Raw genomic sequence first — 13,743 nt, forward strand, 5'->3', positions numbered from 1 at the left:
TTCGAATAGTTTGATGCAATATACATAGTCTCGTGACCAGCCGGGCTCGCGCTAATACGCAAACACCATCTGGTGACAATGCTTGAATTTCTTGGGCCTGGAAGTGCAATTGCTGGCCAATCAGAATCAAGGTTTTTTTTTGTTTTTTTTTGTCGATTAGAAAAGTGATCAGTAAGTTATGATAGTTACAACACATAACACAAATTACAAATAAAATGGTAACTAAATACAAAAGCAAAATTAACTCTACTACTACAATTACAGTACCACTACTACTACTACTACTAACTAAGGGTAAAGGGGATTGTCATCATCAGACCCCTGTAGAGCCTAATATCTAAGGATCATCCTTGCATTGTAAGTCCATAAGGCAACAGACAGTGGATGATGAACACATTCAAACAGCATAATGAAGCTTGGAATAAAATACGCGTAATTATGGCTGATAAGGATATCAGTGAAAGGGATATAATCAAAAGCTCTATACCTGATGCAGCTGTCTTGATTTGTTTGTTTCATACTTTGAGAAGCCTAAGACGAGAAATAACTTGTGAAAAAATGGGGATCACAGCTGGTCCGAGGGCCGCATGTTTAGTAACGGTCCAGAAATTGGCTTATGCTAGTTCTGTAGCAAAATACAGTGAATTGTATGAACAGTTCCAACGTGATTCACCCAGAGAAGTAGTTGCCTACTTTAACAAAAATTGGCACCCTATTAAAGATGAATAGGTGTTAGGGATGAAGAGTGATTGTGGAAGTTTTTTGAATTTTACAAACAACCGGTTAGAGAGTTTGAATGGAAAATTGAAACAAGTGATAGATCACCATAGTTCACTGGAAGAGTTTTTTGACAAGTTCTTTGTCATTTTAAATTCGTTCAGAAGGAAACGTGACCACAAGGTAGCCACCATGTTTCAAAAGATAAAAGTCAGCTGCTTCAAGGATGACAGCCCTGAAAGTCATTATTCAAAATTTTTGAGCAGCTATGCTGCACAGTTTGTGCACAAGCAGTTGCACTTAGCTCACAAGGTCTCAACTATAACTGCAAATGGTGAATGCTATGTGGTAGATACAACTGAAGGACAGACAAACCTCACACCCTCTACTTGTGAATGCATTTTCAATAAGTCCATGCTTCTACCATGCCGACACATATTTGCTTTAAGAATTAAACTTGATCAACCCTTGTTCGACACTGCATTGTGTGATAAGAGGTGGTCTGTTGCATATTATCAGTCCACACATAAATTGTTTTTTGAGCAGTCTGCAGCAGATCTATCTACACTGACTGTGACATCTGAAAAACATCATCAGGCATTGTCACAACATCAGAAGTTCCATGAGGCTTCACTCATTACCACCGAGTTAGCGTCATTAGCAAGTATGGTATCAAATATTCACTATAAAAGAAGGATTGAGTTGTTGAAAGAGTTGGTTGAGTTTTGGAAGAATGGGCAAATGGTTGGGTTAACAGAAATATCCCAAAGTATGTTTATCTGTCTGCTCAGGCCACTGTGCATTTATTTATTTATTTATTTTAAATGCTTTTTAATGCAGGTTAAGCCTGCATTAATGGCCTGTGGGCAACATGTACCCACAGCCAGGGAAAATATACATACACACAAATTATTACAATATACTTATTACAGTTACATACTACTTACACTATTACAGCTATACATTACAGTTAATTACAGTTGGTTATGTTTTATAGTTAAAGCACTGCCATGTGTATGGAAAATGCAGCACAAGGGGCTGTGTCAAGAGGCTAATGCAGCACGAGGCAAAGCCAAGTGCTGTATTTTCCTTGAGACACCCCCGAGTACTGTATTTTTCATACACACAAGTATACGCAGTGCTTTAAGTGTTTTATTGTACTTCCTGGTCGTCTTGCTTGGAGCAATTTTTTTTGGTGATCAGAATATCAGTAAGACTACTTTTCATATAATCTATTTGTAGTCGTAGAGTGATTTGGTAGAAGTAGTTTGGCTAGTTTTAGCATTTGTCAGTGTCACACACGTGATCCATCGTGCCGGGTTTTTGCTTCACTTTTCTGTTTCAGACTATGAGTAAATGTTCGTGTAATCTATTTCTAGTCATAGAACCAATTGGTAGGATTAGTCTGGTTAATTTTAGTGATTTACAATGTCATGCACGTGATCAATCGTGCTTTCTGAGTGGGGTTGTTTTCGTAACATTCATTACATAACTGCACTGCATAACTGTACTGTATTCGCCCAAGTGTACTGTATTTGCCCAATTATCCACGTAACTGTACTGTATTTGCCCAATTATCCGCGTAACTGTACTGTATTTGCCCAATTATCCGCGTAACTGTACTGTATTTGCCCAATTAGCCTCTGAACTGTACTGTATAGCTCATACAGTACAGCTATGCAGCTAATCAGTACAATATGGAAAAAAAAACATGTGGTGGCACTTTGATTCTCCCAGCAAAGTGCAATAAAGTAAGTTTAACAAACTCATTTGACATTTTCTAGTGTCATTCTTATTTGCCTATAAGGTATTGAAGCTCAAGGGTGACCAGATTGGACAGATTTCATAATACTGTGGTGCCACTTAATACTGTATGTACATCTGTAGGTGACATAAGTGATTATGAAATGGAGTGTGATGTTGGAGACTCTGGTGATGATGCTATTAGAGGTATCTAGTAACTAACTGTATAAGTTGTTTTTGATATGTTGTATAATTATCAAATACACTGTAACCCGACTAATCAGGATATTGTGTAGTAACATTATCTATCTTATAGCTGGCCAGCTTAAAAATCCAATTTGTGTACAAATTAACCTGCACATTGCAGCCACCTGCTTAGAAAAAAATTGGCCCAATGTTGACCAGATTGGGCAGAAATTACTAGCCATATGTGTATCTGATATCACATGCAACTCATATTGTGTTGCTTTTGTATAGCTGGTTCTGATGTTGTTCAGGTTGGTGGTGCTGTGAGCTTGCCTTCAGTGTCTGTTGCACAAGCAGACATGCAAGTGACAAAGGAAATAGCTAGTGCTGTGACACTGAACCAATTAATCGACCAGTTATTTTTACAAATTCAGTTATTTTTTTCTCATAACCGGATAACCAATCTCTAATATTTTCACTCAACAATGTATGGTTTGGATGCTCTTTTCATTCTTCAACATTGATATCACACGTTTTGTAGGATTCGGATTTACGTATAATGACTTGTTGCCTATTATTTTGGTCACTACAAGTATAATCAACTATAAATTTAAGCTTAAAAATTAAGTCTAGTATAAAAGTTAGAGAAAATTTTGTTAAGTCCATTTAACCGGATAACCGGCAGTTATGATTTGCCCTAAAAACCAGTTATGATATTCCGTCCAGTTTCACAGCTCTAGAAATAGCTGGCCATGTACTGACTGAAAGAAATCAAACATCACAGGACAGTAGTAAGTAAATTTGTGACACAAGTACCTACAAATATTGGTATCATTCAGTATATTGTATAGTTATGTATATTAAGGGGTTTGCAGAAACCAGCCTCACCGTACCCTCATGGTGGTTAGGCCTTCAGAATAAGCCAAAATGCATCCAAGAAATGTACTACTGACTGACTAACTAGCCAGCTATCTGCCTGGGCAACTTCCCTTGTTTCATTCTATGATCCCTAATTGAAATTAAAATTTCTTTGTACTTGTATGTTATAGAGTAAGCACCGCCATGCATGAAAATACAGCACTGGGGGTGTCTCGAGGCAAATACAGCACTCAGCTTCGCCTCATGCTGTATTTTCATATACACATGCTGTGGTACTTTAACTATAAAATAGACTTAGATTTGCACTATATAGAAACCTCATCAGCTTTTTAACTGGCTAGGCCTCTAACATAGCTAGAAGGTGCACTTTATATAATCTCAATAAAGCCATATTTTGTCTTCAAGTGGCCCTATCAAGAGTACATAATGTACCCCTCCCTTGCAAATATTATGAACTCTTGGTTGGCCCTATGAATAGGGTTTCAATGTATATGTTCTACACATAACCTTGAGTTTCTTTATTCTTTACCTACAGTATCAGTATGTATATACAATCTACTTGTTGCAGCATCTATAACTGGAAATGGACAATCTGACATGCCTAAGAGGAACACAGTAACAAATTAGGTAAGAAACGCAAGTATATACATATCCTGGTATACAACTACAATTTTTGTCAATGATCAATTTACTGGTATGCGTAATATTTTAAGCTTATGTACATTGTAAACTTTTATTTACTGTATAGGCTAAAGAGTACCCCCAGCTATAAAAAAGTGAGGTCGACCCAAAGGCAGCCACCTGACAATTGTTGGACTTCCTGCAAAGAAACACAAGCAAAGGAAGATTTGTGGGTTTTTACAGTTGCACACTTCAGAAAAGATTAAAGGTTTAATAGATCATGATAATGTTTGTTGTCAATAGTTTTATCTTTGATAGTGATGTTAAGATGGTTTGTCGATGACGAAATACTAGAGTCAGCCCTGAATGGAGAGCTGATTGAAGAAGAATGTGTGGAATGCCAACCAGAAGTTGTGCCCAATGCTGTGTTAGATGAAAATGTAAATGATTTTCTTATTCAAAAATTTTTCACCAATGATGATTGGTTGCTGGTATCAGATGTGGTAGAAAGAAAGAAGCAGTACCCTGTGTGGATATGTTCAGTGTGTCAGCATGACTTGCATTCAGAGGCATCACTGATTTGTGAACTGTGTCTGACATGGTATCACTTAAAGTGTGTTGGGTTAACCAAGACTCCGAAAACTAAAAACTGGTTTTGTCATAGCTGTCATTCAAAGTTTTAAATTTAACTCTGGAACCTTTACATCTTAATGATCTTAGCTATGTAGTTAGTGCTCTGTACTGTTTGTAAGTTATGGTATGGTTTTTATTACATAGATAAAAGAATGAATTTTATTAGTTAGTTTGTATCGGTGTACACTCACAAGATCTGGTGACAATTATTCTATGAGGCAGGATAACTACTTATTATTATTATTAAGTAATGGCAGTATACAAACAAAAGTTAAAAAATCATTAGTTAATAGGGCAAAGGCCTTTTGTTCTGTCCATATCCAAGTACAGTTGCAAAGTAAATCACGTTGAGGGTCTTAGGCAAACTTGTTTCAATCCTTCAAGCATGATAGTTTTGGCTGACTTACTCAAGAAGTTGTTAGCTCTCTCATTGTTCTAGAGAAGTCTAGTTAGGTGTGATAAAAGTTTTAGTAATGTGTGCTCTTTACTTCTCAGGTTCCATTGGTGACGAAGGATGGTGCATTTCTCTTCTATGGAAGATAGTGATACCTTGATCATTCTGATTGGTTGCCAATACATATGGCGTTAGTGGAAGCTGATACACTAATGTAATGAAGTAGTAAGATGCTGTATGTCCTGGCATGCACCTCTGTTAGGAACATTATGTGTTGTCAGACTTAGTTTCCTCTTTTCCTTTTCTTTCTCTTCCAATACCAGCAGTTATCGAAGCAATAAATTCTCAGGCTGAAGGGTCAAGTGGAGGACTCTTGGTCTGGTATACTGCCGACTACTTACTGCAGAAGCATTGTGAAGATCCTCTACATCACTGTCAAATCTGTTGGACAAAAGTCTCCTGTACTGAGTTCAGTTTATTCTCAATCATGACACATGCTTCTTTAGTTTTGTCATGAGCCAAGATGTAGTGGGAACTGAGTTTGTTGACACACTCACAACAAAAAAAAATTAATTTAAAATACAATGTTTTGGGAAGGCAGTCGTGGAGGGTTCAACACTTATATCCTTACACAGCTTAATCTGTGCTGAAAACCTATCTCATCACACGTATCTTTTGTAACGTGGTGGTTTATCACAGGTATCACATTCCTTAATCAGTGTAATCGCGGGTGAGATTCAGTAGCTACTCTCTGCTAGTCTTTGCTCCTCTGATCAGCGGCACTGAAGACAACCAGAACTTATCACTTTGCATGAGTCAAGTTAAACAAGTGATAGTATTCAGTATTTTTCGTTCTTAAGCGAGCTAGAAATGTTTCTGCGAAAGAATTAGGGCTGTAGCCAGAAGGCGTCAGGCAGGTAGGCAGAAAATTCCATTGAATAATTTAAAAAAAAATTCTATAGCAACTTGACGGAAACATTTCGGGTTGATCTGAAGACACTTTTGGGCTTGGGTTTACCCAACCAATACTGTCATGTCGTTGTGAGGAAAAATTGCGGCAGGTTTTTGGGTTATATTATATCACGGATTGCCCCCACACCTTTGATGTCCCTACTATACAGTACTATTGTACTGTATGATACTATTATACTGTATGATAATGACCGTCTATGAAAAAACCTATCTTATCACCTATTTAAGAAATGCCATTATTGAGTATGTTGTAGTTTGCCAACAGTTGAAGCTACATGTACCAAATTGTCAACGCGTACTATATACACCAATTCCTTACCTTTCAGAGAATTTACTGTACAAGTCATCAACAGCTAAGTTTCCTACCATTTTAGATAGTTTTTAACTTGAGGTTGGCAAGAGGTGTTCTACAAAATTATAGAGAAATTGTGCAATGAATTTAGTCAAACCATGAGCCATTGAGGTCTCAAAATTGGCTGAAATGAAAGAAATTTTACAACACAGGTATTTATTATTCAACACCTTGCCAACTAATGTGTCAAGCGTAGCAGAAACCTGGCTACAGCTACAGTGCTATTTCTTTCACAGAAATACTTCTATATATTTCACTTAGGATTAAACCTTATAGCTATATACAAAATACCTGTACTATATATTGTCTTACTTTTATCCATAGCAGCATCAATCAAGCATAATATGGCTTCCATCTCCTGATGTACATGTTGTTACACAATTTTATTGCACCAACATATTGGAATACACATGTTCTTGAAGTTCAGCCAGTGAGCTGTTCTCCATTTTAAACAAGATACCTATGTACTGCCACCAGGAAATAAACTACTGGTAAAAATTTAATGCTATGTGCAAAGTGTATGTACAAAATAGACTACTGTCAACTAGGACTCTGCAACCTAATGTGTACACTGTACAGGTGAGTGAATTAGTCTGGTGTAGCCGGCAGATGTTGAAATAATTGAAATGCACAGTAGCAGGAGTGGTTGAAAATTTACTGACTGGTTTCTAATTCTACAACAGAAAAGTTATCAGGGGCGTGGTCTGTACTGAAGTAATATAATTACAGCAACCTAATCTGTTTAGCTAACTATATGTCTAATGAATGGTTTCAGAAAAGTCATTGTTTAGATCTGTGATTTCTTGCTTTTCGTCAACTTTTAATTCGTAAAAGATGATTATTGCAAATTCATCAAAATAATTTTCCTCTCATCAGCCAATATTTCCTGTTGTGCTATATAGCTTCAGCAACTGGTCGATTAGTCCCCAGACCACAAGGGTTTGGTGCCATGCAATAGAAGTACTTGACTGTATAATGTGAAGCCTTATAACATATGTATGACACCACACATCACGGTGCATGAGCTTGATTTGGTGATGGGTCACTGCTTAAGGTACTGTAAGGAAACGTTGACCGGTAAATAAACCGGATGACAAAAAGCACAGAGTGAGTTCTAGTCACATGAAATATATAAAATACCTCACAATTCTGATTGGTGACCGTACTTTTGTTCAGTCACTGCCAAACTTTTTATTGTGTGGCACCAGACCTTATTGGGGCGAGACTACTGTTCTCGATAAGACATCAAATCTTTCTGAATAGACCCGGAATACTAAGATTCAATTGAGGTGCTTAGTGATGTTTGACAAAATTTGACTAATGTAACAATTTCATCAAATTCATCAAGTTTTTCAAAATTTCCTGTCGCATGATAATAGTTAAATCAATAATTACTTTTAGAGGACTTCAAATGCAGGAGGAACAATTTTGGATCATTGTGTGGTGGATAGGCACCAGCCTATTATGCTTTTAATTTTGCCTATTATGCTATGCTGCAGTGCTCAAACATTTTGCCTATTATGCTCATAATTATGCTCAACCTTTTTGCTACAGTTCCCATGTTTTGTTACTTTCTAATGGATAATGATAAACTTTGGCTTATGAGCAACTGAAATGTACTCGTTGTGCATTAAGAATTTGGCTACATTGTAAACTATAATAACAGTCATGTCAAATAACTACTTAATGCCATATGAGTGGCATCGACTGTTCTGTTACTGTAAGTCAACCTTTTTCTGTGGCATGCATTTTTGCTTACAGTATGACAATTATTATGCTAGAATTATGCTTGATGCTTTCAGGCACTTATTATGCTCAACATTATGCCAGCATAATAGGCTGGTGCCTAGTGGTGGAGAAATGTGATTTATGCAATTTGATCAGTAAAGGCTACTTAATAAACTACGTACATATCTTTTTACTAACCTAGTTAAAAGATGAAGTTACTAACCTGGTTTTAGTAACTTCATTGAAATTTTTATTATTTTTGATTTTAAAAAGCCAAAACCACCTAGAACTGTGCCTGCACAGTAGGGATATTTTCAGTGTTGGGGGTAACACGTTACTTATGTAATGCGTTATGTAATAATTATTACTTTAGGGGTAACCAAGTAGTGTTGCACCGATATCCAAATTAGCCGATTATTCCGATAACCGATATTAAACAACAGAGTTAGCCGATAGAGATAACCAATCCAATATACCGTAAGATACAAAATTTTGGTGGGAGAAAATTTTGGCGAATTTGGCGAATGTATTCCAATTCACCAAAATTTTCTTGTCCAATAATTTGCTCACCAGATTCGGCTAAATAGAAAGTATGCGGTATTGCCATGAGGCCTAGGTGAAGGTGAACCAAGGTGTACGTCGGAGATCGGGTTTATGGCTTTGTTAAGATATTTTCAGCTGAAAAGCGGAAGACAGCCGCTTCCAGACCCAAACGGAGATTTATCGCGAAGAATTCCTTCTTCCGGCATAGTTTCCGCGAACGCTTCTTTAAGTCAGCTGCTTGATAATGCAGATAACAGTAGTGGTAGGGGCCCTTACCACATATTCACTCCAGCCCAGAAATATGAAATTGGAAAGAGAGCAGCAGAGGTAGGGACGACTGCCGCAATTCGCTACTATGTTGGGTGTTATCCTGAGCTTAAGGAGAAGTTAAAGGAGACATCGGTTAGAAGATTTAAGACTGATTATCAAGCTGACCTGAAAAAAAGAGTTAAGCAGCACGAAGAAACTTCAGAAGACACTGTTCGAGAGTTAATTCCAAAAAAAAAAAGAGGTCGGCCTTTGTTTGTCGGTGAAGATTTGGATGCTCAAGTTAGAGAGTATATCAAGGAGCTACGGAAGTTTGGTGTAGTTATAAATGCTCACGTAGTGATAGCAGTTGGAATGGGGCTAGTGATAAACAAAGACTCAAATTTGCTGGTGGAAAATGGTAGCCACATTAGTCTTGAAAAGCACTGGGCGAGATATCTCCTTTCAAGAATGGGGTTCGTTAAAAGAAGAGTGAACACGAAATCTAAGGTTTTGGTGGAACGTTTTGATGAGTTAAAGGAACTTTATGTATTAGAGTTTAACAACGCTGCCGAAATGGACGAAGTTCCAGAGCAATTAGTGATTAACTGGGACCAGACAGGTATAAATTATGTACCTGTCTCCTCCTGGACTATGGAGCAAGCAGGGACCAAGAGGGTGGAGTTACTGGGCAAAGATGACAAACGACAGCTGACTGCTTTGTTTGCTTGTTCGATGTCTGGGGACTTTCTTCCGATACAACTGGTATATCAAGGTAAAACTGGCAAGTGTTTGCCAAAGTTCAAGTTTCCAGAGGATTGGGACATTGCTTATACCAGCAATCACTGGTGCAATGAGACTACAATGCGTCAGTACATCAGCAAGATTATTTTGCCATATATTCGCTGTAAACGTGAAGAACTTAAGCTTGCTGTTGACCAACCTGCAGTGCTCATTTTTGACAATTTTAAGGGACAGTGCACACCACAGCTGTTAAAATTCCTTGACACCAACAATATTAGTGTGATTCTTGTTCCTCCCAACTGTACAGACCGGTTGCAGCCACTCGACTTGAGTGTGAACAAAGCTGCAAAAGAATTTTTGAGAAGAAAATTTCATGAGTGGTATGCCAAACAAGTTTGTTCTCATTTACAAGGAGCAACCACTGAACCGCCAATAGATCTTCGTTTGAGCATTGTCAAACCACTAGGTGCTCAGTGGATGGTGGACTGGTACGACCACATAAAAGGAAAACCAGAAATAATCCGTAACGGGTTTAAGGAAGCTGGATTACTAAAGTTGTAGTTAACTGTGTTATTTGCAATTATCTTTTACCTGTAAATTGTTCTTAGTAATGACAATTATTCTAAATAATGACAGCTACATGATTTTAAACAAACATTTTTTAAAAATGTAAATAATCATAATTCTAAATCACAATTTAAGTTAAGTTTGTAGATTGCTATGGGAATGGTGACATCTTGCTGTGCTGAAAACAAGTAACAAGATGAGCACGCAGCGATTCTTGCCTGAAAGTTTTCTTGGCAGGGAACTGACTGAAAGCAATAGCCGTGACATAAGCTATAGCAAAAAGTCCACAGTCTTTATCTCCCTTTTGCTTCTGTGGACTAATCACCTTGGTTACAGGATGTTTTGAGCCATTTTGGAAAAGGCGACAAACAGTATTTTTGGTCTCATCGTCCAGTGACCTGTACACCGAGTCAATCACAAGAACTTGACCATCCCTACAATTGACTGTCGTTGCTACTACCCAGTGATGGCGCTCACTACAATGGATTATTTGTACTTTGTTCTTGACACTTCCTGTTGGCTGTAGCTCTTTAGCTTGCAACAACGAAGAAGTAAGCCTATTTAATTGAGGAAACTGAACTTTTAAAAGATTTTGTGCCTTGTTTATATGCTGATCTGACAACTCGTTGCCCATGATTATTTCTTCCCCTTCAAATTCTTTGCTTATCAGCTTCAGTTTCTTAGCTGGGTTTTCATCATTTTCAATACTGATAGGAGCACCACTATCAGCTGAAAGGCCACTTGCTGAGATAGCATCCTGGCCAGAGGTTGAATCAACAGAAGTATGTGGAATATCCTTGATGTTCTTGCTCAAAGAATTTCTAATTAACTTCTCTGTCTTTTCTGCATATTGTTTGCTGCTGGTTTGAAATTTCAACACACAAGGTACCTCCAGTCCTCCTTGAGGTAAATCTGACAAATGACGTCTTCCACCAGTCATCTGACATGTGATTCTACCACCACGTCTGATAAATATGAAGCAAATGGCAGAAATCTTTCGGGGACAATGGCCAGCAATTGTGTCGCTCCTCATTACTGCGACAGCAAACGTGTCATGGACATTACCAATCTCCACTGTAATATTTCGCCAACTGGGGCATCCCAGACATCTTTGTATTCATGATAACCGCGAACCATAGACTCGATGTCAAAAACGTGCTCCATATCTGTTTAGTCGCGTGCAGAAGATACCAGTACTGACTATGCTGACACGTGGATCTAGATCACCACGTGGTTTCAAATAAGCGCATCTGTTTTATGCTGGCACAGCGCTTATGATGCAGGTCCATGCATATCCCGATGCATATGGTCCATGCCTCGACTTGGAACAAGGTATTGTTCAGCCCAGTGATTACGTAACACATCTGTAATAGTTAAGCAGCATACTAAACTCGGTAGTCTATCACTTCACGCTGGCACATTTGGCGTTTCATAGTCAGAACAGCGTCTAGGATTAATATGCATCCAAGTTTCGCCCAACTACCCCCATGTGGGCAATGTACACTTAATAGTTACTGTCGCGGTTAATAGCTACTGTCGCAGTTAAAGAGCAGTGTTCAGGTTCTAATTATTAAGTGTCATGGGGCGCCTGTCATTACAATCATTCGCCAAAATATTATTCGCCAAATTCTACAAGCAGCTAATTCGCCAAAGTTTTGTCCCGCCAAAATTTTGTGTCGTACGGTACACTAACACTCATCCTCATCATTATTAAATGACTCATATTAGTGACATAAGTGTTGATGTACAGCTCATTCTAGACTAAAATGTAAAGTTAGATGTATACCACAAGTAAAAGTTACTCATGGTAAAGTACATTTTACTACTGCTATACAGCTGAGACAAGTGGCTGGTACTACATGGAAAGCTAAAATATGTAATATGTAACGAGTTACTTTAAAAAGTAATTGCCCCAACACTGGATATTTGCTTCTTATTGTATGGTTTTACAGTAATTGGAGTACTCTGATCCAGTACAGTGATCCCTCCATTATCCGGCCATTAATTATCAGAATGTTCTGTTATCCAAACTGTGGAAGTGACTGTTCTATTAGAGTATTTTCCTAAAGTGTGTATTCTTTTAGCTGAGCTCTGTATATAAATGTATGGGCTTTGTGTATCTAGTTTTTGCTGCAGAGGTTTGTAGGGTTCTTTGTATGCCACGATACTCACCCTCAACATTGTTCAAGTCACCCCAAAGTATCGGTGCGCATGGTTTAATTTTATTGGTTAGTTTCTAGTGGAAGCATGATCTGTGCAACTTTTTTGACAACAAAATGTTTCTTCCTCTGGAGCACAGGACAAGTAGAGCAGCAATTGTGCCGTGGGTCAGCAATGACCAGAACTGGGTGAAGTACCGGCATGCAAAGTATGGTAAGCTTGCTAACCATCTGGCTGAGCCATCTATATGCTGAAAATTCAGCCAAAACGATATAATTTTTACAAACAAATACAGAATGGGTGATGAATCAGTGAAACATTCTCCAACAGCAAGGATACAACACTTATAAACACCCAACAATACAGCTATCTCACCCAGTAAATGCACAGAGCAATCCAATGCATGAAGTAAGCACTCATGTGAAACAATTTATTTCTGAAAAGGAACCTTGCAGTTTCCTTTCTGTAAATATTTGTGTCAATTGTTCACTCAGGTGTGGTTGGGGCCAGTGCAGGTGAGTCTTATAGTGTGATGGCATCATAGGGCGAGTCATAGACTGCTGGCCTAATTGAGGTGCAGTACCTAATACATACAAATTAATTTTCATTTGATTTCAAGTCATTTTAAGGTCATTGGAATGGAGTATGGTTATATTTTCTGTGCATGATTTGAATTCCAATTACGTGAGTGCCAATTTCATGTATTGGATTGTTTTATGCATTTACTGGACAAGATAGCCGTATTGCTAGGTGTTTATAAGTGTCATATCTTTCTATTGGAGACTGCATCACCGATTCATCATCCATTCTGGTATTTGTTTGCAAAAATTGCATCATTTTAGCCAAATTTCAATATATAGATGATTCATCCAGATGGCTAGCAAGCTTCAATTACTATATAACCATATTCCGCATGCAGGTACTTTACCTAGTACCAATCCATGGTGCTTTACTTGTCCTGTGCTGCAGAGGAAGAAACATTTTGCTTGTCATCAAAAAGCTGTCACCAGAAACTAACCAATAAAATCAAACCACTGAATATCGTAGCATATCAAGAACCCTACCAACCACTGGAGCATGTGATTTTAAGATGTTTCATCTTTTTTTTTAGAAAGTGACAAACTTGGCTGCCATGATGGTGTTATTCATAGCCTAACATATGACAATAACAATATTTAGGCAGTTGATTAGAGGATACTGATTTTTTGCATTGCGGATCCTATCAGTGGCATGTGCATTTTAGGGTTCCGACAACTTC

The 13,743-nt window shown here is 38.0% G+C and overlaps 3 protein-coding genes across 5 annotated transcripts in view; 1 reads left to right on the forward strand and 2 right to left on the reverse strand.

The window, feature by feature from the left end:
- LOC136252508 (trans-L-3-hydroxyproline dehydratase-like) overlaps positions 1-13,743 on the reverse strand; it is a 182,577-nt gene that overhangs the window by 79,830 nt on the left and 89,004 nt on the right. The gene's annotated exons all lie outside the window — the stretch shown is intronic.
- The window catches only part of LOC136252504 (protein NLRC3-like), a 51,919-nt gene that overhangs the window by 20,515 nt on the left and 17,661 nt on the right, over positions 1-13,743 (reverse strand). Inside the window, exon 1 of one of the 3 annotated variants that reach the window (XM_066044957.1) lies at positions 6,465-6,533. The exons of the other annotated variants lie outside the window; for them this stretch is intronic. Within the exon in view, the coding sequence (XP_065901029.1) occupies positions 6,465-6,492 (28 nt within the window). The 5' untranslated portion in view covers positions 6,493-6,533. Of the gene's footprint in view, positions 1-6,464; positions 6,534-13,743 lie in introns of those variants that run through there. 3 annotated transcript variants of the gene reach the window in all.
- LOC136252743 (zinc finger SWIM domain-containing protein 3-like) lies at positions 739-3,734 on the forward strand. Its single transcript, XM_066045308.1, has 3 exons — positions 739-1,486; positions 2,605-2,667; positions 2,938-3,734. Exons 1-3 carry the CDS (start codon positions 739-741, stop codon positions 3,114-3,116), a joined length of 990 nt encoding a protein of 329 aa, XP_065901380.1. The 3' UTR covers positions 3,117-3,734.

The sequence above is a fragment of the Dysidea avara genome, chromosome 4 (assembly GCF_963678975.1).
Source record: "Dysidea avara chromosome 4, odDysAvar1.4, whole genome shotgun sequence".
Taxonomy (NCBI): Eukaryota; Metazoa; Porifera; class Demospongiae; order Dictyoceratida; family Dysideidae; genus Dysidea; species Dysidea avara.